Here is a 15,236-nt window from a genome sequence, read left to right as displayed (position 1 = left end):
ACTGCCTCAGCAGGATGAGGGTGGAACATATGATGAGGTGGAGATGGTGTAAAGATAGCTTGAAGATGATTGGCGAAAACGTTAGCTTTATCCTGGTCGGAATGAATAGCTGTATTATCTAGTAGAAGGGGGTCTTAGTGATTTTTCCACAGAGTGCATTAAAGCGTTTCCAGTATAGCGTGGGATGCGATGTTTCAGCAAGATGATTACATGTTTTAATCCATTGCCGTTCCTTATAAGCTGTAATATAGTTGCGAACAGTTCTCTGGAGTTGATGGTGAAGACGTAAAGTATCAGGGTTTCGATTGTGCAGGCATTCACGATAACACTGACGAGAACGACGGTCCATAGATAGGTAGTGAGGTGGTAGTTTAGGTCGATAAGATATTGATTCAGTTTGTGAAATGTATAGAGCTGAAGCTTGCTGAATAGTTTTGGTTATAGTGGCAACTTGCGTCGAAAGCTCGTCATCAGTGGTAGGTGAACGATAATGGTCGATGGTAGAAGAGATGTAAGTGCGATAATTGGCCCAATCTGCTTTATCATAGCGTGGTGTGCGATGAGGCGATGGTGCTGCTTGTGAAGGGACGAGACCAGTGTGATATGTGATTTTAATGGGAGCGTAATCACTACCTAGTAAGTCTAAGACTGCCACAGTACAACGTGTAACTATTGTATTGGAGGTAATTGCAATATCGGGTGTGGTATTAGAAACTTGACGTGTGGGCCAAGGAAGGTTGAGAAGAATTTTTGAAGTGTGAGATGCTATATGATCTTGAAATTGGATGCGTTCATGAGCAGAGCGACTATGAAAATTTATGTCTGCGAGGATGAGAAAATGTTTAAATTTATTGTAGATGTGAGAGAAAAAATCTAATGGGATTGGAGTTCCGGGTCTGACGTAGATTGTAACGAAAGTAACAGCGATGGATTTAAAATACAAAGTAGCTACGATGTGTTCTGGTAAGGCTAGTGCAAGGCAGATATGTTGTCTGAATGGTAGATTATGGCGAAAGCCCATAGCAACTCCACCGTTTTCTCTTAATGCTGGTGTCATTTTATCACGGCGAAGCAACGTGTAGTTGGGAAATCTGTACTGCATGGACTTAGTCAGAGAAGTTTCGTTCAGAAGAAAAGCAGTGATGTGTTCTTCTTGTAGGAGTGCTTGGAAAAGTTTTATTCTTGATGATTGAACGAATATTTAGAAACAGAAAGCTGATATCCATGACGACCAAGATACTAAACAGATGTTTCGAGTGGTGTAGTATGGAAGTGAACGTAGTTGTTTGAGTAAGTTGCATACTACATGAAAAGTTGCTTTAACGGCAAGAGTGAGTTGCTGAAGGTGTGTGGACGATAGAAAGGATGAACATTCTGTAGTGTTAATGTGAGAAATTCTAACAATTTAACAACGGTGACAGGATCATTAGCGGAAGTTTCTGTGCTGGTAGTGGTAGTCTGAGTACGTAATGGAACTACTAACTTTGGGTGTGTTTGGTCTGATGATGGTTTGCGTTTACATTTATAACTATAGGAGGGTGGTGCTCCGCGCACGCAGAACATTGAGGTGGAAGGTTCATATTGGGGCAAACACGAGTTAAATGGGGCCAGAGCAATACCCACATACAGTGGGGTTTGTGCATTGGGCTGTTGCATGATTGTTGTATGCTTGACATTTTTCGCATCGCAATGACAATGGCGCTGACGATCGAGAGGGTTCAACGCGATGTTTGCGCTTGTAGATGAAGGCACCATAGGTAAGAAGAGGTCGATCGTCTCTTGAGATGTGCTTAGGACTCGCACCATGTAAGTAGGCCCAGTATTATTGCGAATGCGAATAATTTTATCAATGGTGTGCCCCTCGTTGCGCAATTCCTCGTGTATTTCATCATCAGAATATGATAAATCGACTCCCCTGATAACTACAGATAACATCGGGGAACGTTTTGGTGGAGGAGGTATCTTACGACGGGTAGCGCTCAAGGAGACAAGTGTAGCATTTTCCCCGAAGATTTCGGACGAGGCTTTATTACGGATGTAGATAAGAAGTTGGCATCAGATGATTTGAAGATAAATCCATTGCGGGTTTTTTACAACTTCAGTGAGTGGAATGCTTGGTAAGTATTTTCGAAGCTGAAAGATGATGAATTTTTTATTGGTGAATTTAGCTTCAAAGTTTTGAACCAAAAAGCAGTGAGGTGAAGAAGAAACAGGCTGAACAGATGTTGATGGTCGGCGTGGTGTCGGTGAAACGTCGGCTTCCATGTCAGATGATTCTGAAACATCAACATGGTGTTTCATAACAGGAGGACAGTTTTTGACCCTATCAGAGTTACTTGGTTGGCTCCGTGGAGACCGAGATCTAGATCTAGAACCAGCTGACGTAGTGGAGGCAGTCGAGCGTTCAGAAGCTTGTCTTTGTCTCTCAGCATAGTCCTTCCACTTCTCCACCTTCGTGGAGAGAGCAGATGGGCTAACGAAAACTGGTGGTAAGCCTCCATGTCGACATTCTAAAGGCTGAGCCTGGGTCTGTCATCGTAAATAACGAGCTATTATTAAAGACCTGAACTATACTCGAGAAGATGGATGACGATGATATATATTGATGTATAGGTGGGATAACCCATTCGGATAGTTGTCGAGGGGGAGCAGGTCCCCTGCCTCGATCTGTACAACCGGATGCCCTTGGCTTGATCAGCCTGACAGAAGGTTCGCGCAAAAGAGACGGAAAAATCTCAGGATCAGGAAAAGAAAGAATTTTTACAAAACTCGTCACTGTTCTTTCAGTGGCGCTTCAAAGCGAAGCTCTGGGAAAGTATAACTCGTATTTTTTGTCGTCATCTCGTTTAAAGGGTAACGCCCTTTCTTCGGGTTAGAGAAGTAAGGATTATCAGGATAAATTTGGAAGATGTCGCGCTCGTCGGCGGTAGGATGCTCAGTATCGAGATACAACGTAAGGACATTTAATGGTGTGTGCAAGTACCTATACGGGCGTCAGTTTCAGCATCAACCTGTAAAGTATCAAGAAAAAATGGGCGTGAGACTGTCAGACGAGAGAGTATGTATTTCAAACGGATATCGGCAAAATGTTGAGTCAGTTGAGGTAAGTCAATATTCTCATAAGTCAGAAAGTTGGGATATGGCAGCCTTATGCGATGGGCAAGTCGAATGGCATGACGTTCGAGTTGTAATGTATTATTACAGTTGAGAGTAATGGCAATTTTTTTTACTCACCCTGTACCTAGTGATTTTTTAAAATTCAATTTCGATTTAATTACACAATTTATTTATTCTCTTTACTTCAAATTAAATGTAATGAATCGAAAGGTCTCATTAGTAATCATATTTTAACTGAATAATATATTTATTTATATTTTGATTAATTGTAAACCCCATTTTCGCATATACATCTTGAATAGTTACAAGGTTTACCATTCTGACGTCATACCGAAATATAGTTCTGCCATTGGATGTAAATTTTCTTAATTTCAGACCAATGTAGATTTTGGCCAGGTACCTAAACTTTCCCTCACCCCCTCTCACTAGTCCATAGTAACTTTCAGATCCGGTTATATCTGGATTTGACAAATTTCTATTTGTTTTGTAATTTCCGCGGCTAAAGGTTTCGCCCTGATTGGAGGAATTCTCCAACCCCTGTCGTTTTCGGCGCAATATTATCATTCTTAACTAGGACGATTCGTGTGTACGACCTGCAAAAATTGATTACCATTTTTATGGTGGAAATTCGAGGAGAAGCAAGGTAAAAGTTAATCTAATCATATAATAAACGCCGTATGATTATTTAGGAACTCAAGAATCTATTTTTTTTCTAAAAGGACAGTTAATAATTCAGTAAAACCAAGAGGAAATAGGAACCAGTTCGTCAGACGCCATATTGCTCGTCATCCAATCAAGCTAGAATAGACGAAATGGGAGAGTGATTTTTGATCCTTTCAAAATCAGTTAGGGATTAGGGAAAATACGACCTGGTTTTGTGCATTTTATTCGTGTATCTGATAGATGTGATTTTTTTTATTATTATTCAGTAAGTGCATGTACATGGTAGGTTTGGTAGTGTGATATTAATCATCAAAATGGCAGCTTAATTTAACAAAAAGGGATCCTATTTCTCTTTCCAAATTGAACCAGTTCTAGCGGGGGATGGGTTAGTTATTGTTTGTTTTAGGGCGTTTTCCCCTCTCAGGGGAAGGGTCCCTCAATAAACCTCGTTAAGGTGCCCCCAGGGCATCAATCTTTAGTAATCATTTTGTAAACAATTGGCCAGGTCAATTGGACCTAGGGTAACTCTTCTCATTTTGCCCCCCTAAAGTTTAATAGAACCAACTCTATATACCGACAAGGAGTAATATGTTTAAAGGTGCTTGCCTTTAATATGTATGTAATTAAATGGTGCTTGTTTAGTTGTAGTTTTTATGTGTAGTATTTATAGTGGTGTGTGTAGTTAGTAGTTCTGTGTGATTGCGTGATTTCTACTGTTAGGACAATGTAGTTCACATGCGTTAGTTTAATACCATTTGTCTAACTCAAAGCACACTAAACGAGAGTAAATATTAGATTTCTGATTAATAAGTACAAGTATATATTTCAGTACACGGTAAATTATGTCTCCACTACAGCGCCATCGTGTCCGTTTTCGCTAATCAATTGTTTGTTGACATTACGTCATCGCCCAAGTTAGTTACCTAGATTGTTTGATTTTGGCCTCTTATTTCTAAATTACATCCCGTGGACATGGTTTTCGGTTCAAATGAGTGTACGATTTGATGAAATAGCATGAGATCTCGTAGTTCTGAAAATTAAAGCTTGCTAGGTCAAGTAGCAATCGAAATATCCACTGAAATCAAGAATGCCTATTTTCTTAATAGAAGTAAAGCCCATATGCTGTTACTGTTTGTTTCAAAATGTAATATTAAATTCTCTTTTCCCGTGGCTGTAGAAAAATTCCATTGTTGCTTTAGTTTTATCAGCAAATCAAAAATAAAATCATCGTTGACAACTTAACGTTCAGTGAATACACGAATGATTTTTTAACTGCGAAGTAAATATAATTTGGGTGCTTTGAAACAAACAGTCCGTGGTTCGATGAATGTTATCGTGTAGTAGTTTAAGCGTGACAGATTGTGATAATTATATATTTATTAGTGCGAAATATAAATATGTGTATGGCCTGCGTGTAAAATGTATGAAATAGGGTGTCTGTAAAATATTACTTCGTGTGGAAATGAGTAAATAATAATTAAATGTAATGATATAATAATAATACGATTATAATGGGAAATGAACGAGATGATATGACACCTATATTTAAATGGATAGGCCTAGTGTATATTATATAGTGAGAATATGAATATGTTTACTAAAAATCTCTCGCGTTTTGACTTCTACACCAGTACATTCATCCAACCGAGTTTGCTATTTGGATAGTAAAGTGTAGTTGGGAATTGTGTGTTACTTCGCATTTAAGGACCTCATATTAACAGCCTCGGATCTTAAGCCTTTCAACAGATAGGGTAGCATCATGTGGGAATTACTTTTAAAGGTTGACAGAAATGATAATTAAGAAAAATAACTGCTATATTTGGTGATCAACGAAAAGTACAGGTTTGGTCATTCCTACCTTTAACATTCATTGATTTTCCGAGATTTTTTTGTTGCTTACCTTATTTACTGTGCAGTGTTCATATAGCAACTTAGATCGGACTATCTGGTTAAATCAACCGCTTCTAAATTAATATTTATGTCCATCGCGTACCCGGACGTCGACCCATGACCCTCTTAAGTATTTTCGTTTCTTTTCTTAGTTTAATTAGATGATGGAAATTAACGACGTCCCAGACCTTGGCATGTCTGCGCAGGGTAGCCATCGGTGATGTTTGGTCACTGAAATCACCGATCCAAAATTCAGTTTATTTTAATTTTTTTTATTTTGGCAAATCACTAATTAGGGATATCTTAGCTATTATTTTACTCTAGTTTCATTACTATTCTGGACTCTTTTAGTTTCTAAAAGGTCGGATGATTTTTTTTCCTTTTTGAAATTCTAAATTAGCGCCTTCTCTAACCTTCCGGCATGGCCGGGGTTTCCAAGGACTCAACCGGATACAGCGAGGAGCGGAATTTCCTTAAAGCTTTCGTCTTTTTGAAAATTCCCTTGCGGGCACGGACTAGTTGTGTGTTTGGAGATAACTTTTGAGTTTACGTATTTAAGTAAACCACCCTCTTTCGGCATATGTGAACTTTATTGGCTGTGAGTTGTTATATACATAAATTCGACCATTTATCTTTCGTAGTTGTAGTGTTCTGTCTCCTCTCTTTTTACCTATCCTTCTTCTATTCCTTCTCTAAAGTTTTTTTTATTTTTCCAACCTCCCCCCCGGGTTCTGAAACTCATGACAACATACAATGTTCATATCAATTATTTTGATCGTATTTACTAACTGAGACATCGAGGAATACAATTCGTTTAGGTATTTCAGCACAACTCAGGACCATTTTCACGATACTCCATCCACCACGGGAGAAACTGTCGAGAAGGTACACTATGATTTCAGATTCCCAGAAACTTACTTGTTATTCATCGATCGTAAAAATTATATTCATTGACTACTGATTTCTGGTTTTCTTTCTATTGATTTGTTATATGGTGTATATATTAGTCGTTTGGGCCCATTAGTTTCGAATAATCTTGATTTTTTTCTCTGTATATTCATATATATATATATATATATATATATATATATATATATATATATATATGTACTTACATAGTTTGAAAAGTTACGTGCCTGCTCTATTTGTTGTATTTCCACCTCTTATTTCAATTTATTAAATAACACCAACTAATTCTTTATACGCGGATCTTTAGTAAAATTGAATTATGATTGATTATCGGGTTTACATATAAAGTTCAATGTTGCAACCTTATGAAAAGAAAAAGAGTTTTTGTTAGTCAGGGTTTTTGTTTATTTTTGAGAAAAGCAAGTGTGAATACTTGTTGAATATGAAAAGGTTATGTAGAATTTAAATGTCGACGAAATACTAAGATGGATATTAAAATGAACTTTATTATATTGAGTAACATGAATACATATATATATAATATGTTTTAGGTTGCCACCCGACATTGACCAATTATTTGTGATGTAAAGTATTACCGCGTAACTTATAATTAATGACACCTTACTGATTTGTTAGTAATGTTTGTAACTATTCAATTCTTTAATACTATGTCAAATGTTGCATGTAAATGGAACAAGTAGCAGGTCATAAGAAAACAAAACCCTAATCCTTACCCAAATTTATTTTGCGAGATCATAGTGAAATCAGTAAACTACGAAACAGTGCGCCCCGCCAACAAATCCTTCTATCAGTAAACTATGAAACAAATCCTTCCCATACGATTGGAAACCTAACTGTTTGTCGTTCGTCAGTTCAGTGACTGAAATCTTTTGACTCCACGATTTAGACCAAAAATCAAATTTTAGTGACCTTAATTTGAACTAAAAGTGATTAATAATTTCGTAATGTGGTACAGGACCTAGATAGGTCCAAAGACCAAATTCCATTGAAATATCATATAGTATTATGGAAATATGTTCCCAATGTCTGTGACTGGATTCGATGTTTTTTTTTTAATCTTGATAAATTTTGAAACTTTTCTACCAAGTGCGTCAAGTGACCAAATGAAAATTTTATATATAATATGAAGAAACTAAATTTTTTGTCTGTCGTTAAGACAAACGATTAAATACTCTCATGGAGACCAATCACAGTGCGTAAAGAGAGTTGAAAAAGGAGATACTATCGACGTGAGAACAAAGACTCATAAAATTGTCGAAATTTCTCCTCTTGGGACAGACTCAATAAAATGCTTCCAAAGTGTTTTTTTTAAGATTGATTAACCAATTATATTTTTTTCTTTTTCACCATGATATGTATTCATTGTACTGAATCTGAAATATGTTTAATGTTTAACTTTGATTTTTTTCTTCTCTCTTCGTCTTTCGTTTTGTCGATTTTTTTAAATGTAATCCAATTTTTTAATATCTCTAAAAGAGAAATGTGTTATTTGATATTGTTGAAAGTAACAGATTTCTGTGCATGCCTATGTATTATTATTAATATAATTTTTTTTTATTCATGTATCAAACTTTTTTTCTGTTATGTCAAACTAAGTTTTCTTTTCTTGAAATGTAATAAATGTCTATAGAAATGTAGTTAGGTTAGTTTAATTCAACTAAATACAACTAAAGTATGCATTGTCCTGTATGAATGTGAGTGTGAGTGGAATGTAAGTTTAGTATTAAGCGCACCAATTATTTTGACATATATGTGACTTACTACAATTAATGGTAGTTGGCAATTAAAGTCTTTGAATGTCAATACTAACTTAATTTAAGTTGGCTCTATGAAGGAAGCGAAAAGGACCGAAGTAACCTGAACGAATGATCATCATAGGAGAACTTCGAAAGTCAAAATTTTTCGACAAATAGATGTGTTACTCTGATTTTTTTTTTTTTTTTTTTTTTTTTTGTGGTCGATTCTAACATGCCATCAACTTCGTCATTTATCTTTCAAATGTTGGATACTAGTCAAGAATTTTGGAAATATTGAATAAACTGTTAAATTAAACTTTCTCATCTATCTCAGAGCTAGATTGGGATAATTCGGTAGTTGAGGTTAAATGGATCTAGGTCTGAGAGGTATGGGTTAACATGTGTCTACCTTTGATCACCTTAATACCAAATATTCACCCAATAGCTATTGGAAATGATCCCAATTCGATAATTATTCACTTTCCTTTACCATATTTCTAAAAAATATCCAGTAACAGTTTCCCTCTTTCTCACCTTCTTACTTTTCCTTTTTTCTCTTCTATCCTATCTTCCTTTTCCTTTCTTCATCTTCTTCTCTTATTGTGAATAAAACTGAAAAGGGGGTCGTGACTGGGAATTCCATATATAATAAACACGGTCATGTATTTAATTATTTTATTTTATTTTCTTCAGAAGTCCGATAAGAAGTTTTCTCATTTCGATCGAACCTAGTATGTTCGAAATTAAGAAATGGATAATATATTCCAATATAATTACACATAAGCCTATAACTTCATGAATATCCCCACCAGGGGTGAAGGGTTCCCATTCACGACTTATTCCATGCATCTCATTTGCACGATACAGGGTTTCCCAACCCTCATTTGTTACAGAGTATTCTTAGTATTCTTTCTTTTTTTCTTTTTTCTTTTTCTTCCTTTTCCCTTTTCAGAGTGTTGACAATCGGTTATAGAATTTCGTGGGGGCGTTGCACCAAGCTATATATCCAAAAGTTAAGATGGGCCGAAGCAACATTTTATATGTATTTAGTAGCAATGGCGCGTTTAGGCCCCATGTAGTTCCAGTTAGACGACGTAGAAGATTGAGCCGGATAGTAGCCTTTTGGGATATTTTCTCAAGATGAGCCTTCCAATTTAGTTTGGAGTCGAATACAACCCCAAGATATGTAGCCGTTGAGGTAGGTTGAAGATGATGGTCATTAAGTGTGATTTTAAGGTTTCGCGGATTGCGATGAACCTTGGAGCGGCGTTTCGGGGGTAAGAAGACCAATGCTTGTGTTTTCTCGCTATTGACAGTAAGCTTCCAAGAATTTGCACCACTGCATAAATTCGTTGAGAGTAGATTGCAATTTCGTGCTGATCTGATGCAGTCTTCCCGGGAGCTAGAAAGGCCGTGTCATCGGCATATTGAAATAAAAACACGTTTTGGATTGGTTTAGCTATATCAGAAGCATACAGTACATATAAGAGCGGACTGAGGGAAGAACCCTGTGGAACGCCACAATATGGAAATTTAAGGTGTGAAATAGCAAATCCTATGTAAACATCCTATACGATTAGTTAAAAGGGAATATATAAAGCGTAAGTAGCAGATCGGGAGGTTAAGATTCTGTAACTTTTGAATAAGGTCCTTGCTATACTTTATCGAAAGCCTTTTCAAGATCCATTAAGACGAGACAAAATGGAAAAGCCTTGTTATATTGATTTGTGATTATTGTAGAGAGCCAAAGTAACTGATCGTTAATGGAAAAGGCTGGTCGAAAACGTGCTTGGTGTATGGGTAGTAAGTTATGCTCTTGGATATGTAAATGGAGTCGCTGGACAAGAATTTTCTCAAACAACTTACTGAAAACTGATGTCAGTTGTGTTGGGCGGTAAGACGTCACGGCGTGTGCAGGCTTATGAGGCTTAAGAAACATGCAGATTTTGGATACTTTCCAATCCACAGGGTAAAAGCCTGTACGGAGGATAAAGTTGTAGAGTGCAACAAGTAGTGTAAGTAAGAGACAGAGGAGCTTCTTTAGTTAGCCGGTACGAAATATGATCGATGCCGGGTGCAGTATTTCATTTCTTATGAAGTGCACGTTGAAGTTCATGGGTAGTGATACGTGCTGTAAGAGGATGGTAGATATCTACTCGTGTGAGATTGATGGTTGTAGCTACGTGTGAGAATGATGGTTGTAAAGCTGGAATAGAAGACAAGTCTGTGCGTTGACGAGGATTATATGATATTGCAGGCGTAAAGACTGACTGTAATTGTGTTGCTAAAGCATTAGCCTTATCTTGGTCTGTAAATAGATGAACAGCATTGTCCAAAAGAGGGTACGATATTTTAGTGCTTTTGCCCGTTAGTCTATGGAAGGTTATCCAATAACGGCTTGGTGAAGCTTCATCATCACTTTGGAACTATTATGTGCCCCATCCAAATATTCATGTGTCGGGATCATGCTGTACTTCTGCAACAATTTTTAAAGAGGTATTTGGTAAATGCTACAAATTATATGCCCGTAGCCAAACTCCTTCTATAAAAATTGTTGCGTGAGTATCTTAGAATTCTGAAATATGGATTTTTGAACAGCGTACATATTAGTTCATAAATGAAGTCTTGACCCGACTACGATAGGTCACATAGTTTGGGAACTATGGACCTTTAAAGTTCATTTTTTTCATGTTTTCGGCAGCCTATAACTCCGAAAGGAAGCATTTGTGCACCCAGATTGGTCTATACTTTTTGTCTTATCTTGGTGTCAGGAATCATCTCCCAAACGTTGTCGCGCCGTCTGGACTTTGTGGTGGGAAAACACCATGCTCGTGGGTTTTCTCGGGGTTCTCCCGTTTCCTCACACTTTCTTCACTCCACCACTTCATTTATTTCTCATTATCACCGTCTCCATTAGCGTAACCGGCATAGCCGTGGGACGTATTAACTTAAAGATTCCATTTCATTTCATTTCCAAATGTTGTCGGTGTTATTCTGAAACACCCTGTATATAGAATCTGTCTGGACCTAAATCTCGCAGAAAATTCTAACATCTTGCATGGGCATCTTATAAAATGTCCCCCATTTCTTATTTACTCTCTTCTAGGTCAAATATTTTTAATAAATTAACACGCTCTTAAATATCTATATGTATATATAGAAATGACAGTGACTATGTTTGTAAGTTCACAACTCTTGAAGCATACGAACGATTTCGATCAAATTTTCAAGATTCAGACCTGGGATGGTATTTATCATTTCACTTTGGCGGTGCAATTTGAGAAGGTGAGGGAGAAGATATTTAAAAATAGTAGAAAATGACCGATATTAGTGTGGAATTCATAATTTTCGAGGTCGCTGAGACAAACAGTGACATTTCCGAAGCTGTTTAAATCCAAATTCAGTCTCGCAACTTGGGGGAGGGGGGGACATACATAAAATGATCGAAAATGAACGATATTAGTATCGAATCCATAGTTGTCGGGGTCACTGAGATGAACAGTGACACCTCCGATGCCGGTTAAACCCAAATTCAGCCACGCAACCTGGAAAAGGTGAATATATATATATATATATATATATATATATATATATATATATATATATATATATATATATATATATATATATATATATATATATATAATGATCGAAAATGAGCTATATTAGTGTCGAATCCATAGTTTTCGAGGTCACTGAGACGAACACTAACACTTCCGATGTCATTTAAATTAAAATTCAGCCCTTTATGTACTGAATGAAACGTATTCTCCCCGTGCGAAGAACGGATACTCTGCTAGTTATAAATAAAAAGTCGAAATGGCAAGTTTCATATTCTAACCGTAAGAAATTTCGAGACAATGATATACAGTATTATTATAATAACTGAAACCCCTGCTGCTCTTCTAACTCCAATTTCTCCCGAAAAAAATAACTTCTTTAGTAGCGCTTACGTCATAGATCATATGTATTGTCAGGGACACGTTGACTCAGTGATAGAGCGCTTAACTGTGGGGTCCCTGATTCGATCCTCGGCCAAGTAAGTTTGTGGTTGTCAACACGATCCATGGGTTCTATTGGGGGTAGTCCAGTTTCCTTCTACATTCTCATTCCAGGAATTCTTCCATCATCATTCACTTGCTCCAATCATCCGTCTGCCTTAGTCTAAAGGGTATAATCGTGGGACGTTAAACTCAAATATTTCGTTTCATTTCATTTCGTTTTCCTACGTACTATTCGCATTTGAAGTTTCTAGCTAACCTTTCACTACTTTTTTTTTTTTTTTTTTTTTTGGTGGAGCGATTGAAATTAGTGTTTCGTTATTTTCAATATGAATCTCGTCAAAAGTAAAAGTACACAACAAATTTTCCCCTTGTTTCTGGTTTGGAATGGTAGGTGAGGTGGGACATGTGTGTTCTATGGGTATTTTTGCATGGAAGATACTATACATACCCGTCAGAAACATACAAACGCATGATGAAGATATCTTCTATGTAAAACTTCTTATACTTATGCATAGAATAGTTTGGAAAGTTAAAAATATTCAGTTGCATGCTGAAAATGGTTCCTATCTGCTTCAATCATTTCCAGACTTGTATGTTTTGAGTTTAATTATTTTTCTAAAATCTTATGTTTCTATAACTTTATCCTTTTAACAGTATATAACAACTAACTTTTAATTACTATTCTTACAGGTTTTCAGATATCTGATGGCCTGTTTGGTTCTCTAGTCATCAGAGTCCCAAAATCACGGGACCCTCACGCAGATCTCTACGATTTTGATTTACCCGAACATGTGATTATTGTTACGGATTGGATTCATCGATCAGGCATGGAAAAATTCTTACATCATCATCATTCTGTAGGCAACGACAAGCCAGATACAATTTTAGTGAACGGCCAAGGACGATTCCAACCTTTTGAAATGGAAGATGGAAATGTTACCTATACACCCCTTGCAGTATTTACAGTGAAACAGGTAGTTTTTGACTTAATATTTTATTTGATTTATCTAAAGATGTTATAAAATAGAGGATCTACTCATATGTATCTTCATCCTATTAACTCGGTGAAGCCAGAAAGCAATCGAGCATCGGCACATCTGATTGACTACTCTCGTTTCCGCCATCCTCTGATTGGCTAGGTTCGTTTCCGACATGAATGTTACCTCAAAACATTGTGATCTTATTGGGCAGAGTAGGCAGAGTTGGGGTGGCGAAACTGTGACTAGTGTTGCCACGAGACGAGACATTTCTCGTGTCCCGTCTCGTCTCGTCTCGTAAACGAGACGAGACACGAGACGAGACGGAACCCTTTTAGACGAGACACGAGACGAGACGGGACGTCTCGTGAAATGTCTCGTCCCGTCTCGTGTCTCGAAAATGCAAACGCTGGCGGGAATGGCCAAGATTGAAATTGCCAGTGGTCATATAGATTGAAAAAGGAAAATCCCCTTTGTGAGAAAACATGTTGAAAAGCCTTCATAGAAAATTGTCCTCTGTCTATTGAATGAATCAATCGTGATACATGAGCTTCCAGGAATATCATCCTTAATGTTTTGTCCCCAATTCCCCTTGCTGTAAACTGAGGAATTCTCATTTCTTTTTTTTTTCATTTCTGGCTGGAATGATGACAAACAAAATCAAAGACAGGGAAGATTTTTACAAGGTCAAGAAACCGAACTACCACCCCATCTATTCAATTTGAAAACTGGATAAGGTCTACAGTCATTACAGGCTGTAGTTGAAAGTTCTGGTTGAGATGGCGGATTCTCTGGTGGCGGTATTCTTTTTGCTATATGAACCGAAATTAACCGAAATTAACCGAAAACGACAATTGAAGTATGTCATCTTGCAACTAATATTTTGTCTTCTCTCTCGTTCTCTCTCTCTCTCTCTCTCTCTCTCTCTCACACACACACACACACACACACATACACATAAAAATACACTTTTACCATTTTACCAATCGCTCGCTTATTATACAGCAGTCATGTTGTAAAATTCACCTCTTCGTTTGGAAGGCGGGCGCAGGACAAAAAAAGCAGAAATTATCGACGAACCCTTCAAATTGTTTGCTTTCAGCAAATTTATGATACTAACAATAACACTTTAAATGAAGAGGTTTTACAGGGGGACCTTCGTTTTGTTACGTGGAAATGTTTGATCTGACCAGTGTGCGAAATTACCCTCTGCTTCCAAGGTTCGCCGACCCTACTGTTCCTTTCCTCTTTTAAGGTCGCGTCATAACTACCCTTCTTTGAAAACCGAAGATGCAGTAAAATTGTGACGTCACGGCGGGAGTAGAAACAGCTTTCGCCCAAGGTCCTTGTCATTCACCCTTGTTTGTTTCTTTGATTTTTGCAGGAAAGTGAGTGATTCTTGCTTTCCTGTATTAAGAAAACATTAATTACTGTAGTGCTCGTGTTAGCCTATAAGCATGTCGAATTCTACACTAAGTATTTGTCGCAATTATAGTAGAAATACTACGGGTTCCAAAGTTATTTATCATATATTTCCCTCGGTTCCTTTGCGGAAAGTTTGGCGAAAGAAATGCTGTCGGAAAGATATCTTTAAAGTTGAAAACGCCAGCGTCTATTCCGATCATTTTATTCCCGAAGCTTATGGACATAATTTAAAATGTGAGCTTCTAAATATTCTACCCAAGAAAAAGTTTAAACAAGACGTGCCTTCACTAAACTTACCTTTACTATACGGAACCGTGTTGATGTAAATAATGAAAGAATTAAATGTACGGAAGTTAGGTGTTTAAAGAAAAAACAAATCAGACATTGGGGTGCAGCCAGATGAAATAACTAACTATTGTGACTGAAATAAAAAATAACTCTTTGTTTATGTTATTTTTCGTTTGTTTTGTGGAGTGTGAGGGGCAAAACCAAAG

The 15,236-nt window shown here is 37.1% G+C and overlaps 1 protein-coding gene across 1 annotated transcript in view; it reads left to right on the top strand.

The window, feature by feature from the left end:
• LOC145683194 (multicopper oxidase 3-like) overlaps nt 1-15,236 on the top strand; it is a 53,285-nt gene that overhangs the window by 13,285 nt on the left and 24,764 nt on the right. The window contains exon 4 of the mRNA XM_081754557.1: nt 13,031-13,314. Coding sequence (XP_081610683.1) covers nt 13,031-13,314 — 284 coding nt within the window. The remainder of the gene's footprint in view (nt 1-13,030; nt 13,315-15,236) is intronic.

This window comes from Thermobia domestica, chromosome 4 (assembly GCF_964235325.1).
Source record: "Thermobia domestica chromosome 4, izTheDome1.hap1.1, whole genome shotgun sequence".
Classification (NCBI taxonomy): domain Eukaryota; kingdom Metazoa; phylum Arthropoda; class Insecta; order Zygentoma; family Lepismatidae; genus Thermobia; species Thermobia domestica.
Note: the sequence above shows the minus strand (reverse complement) of the source record. Positions and strands in the feature narration are given on the sequence as shown.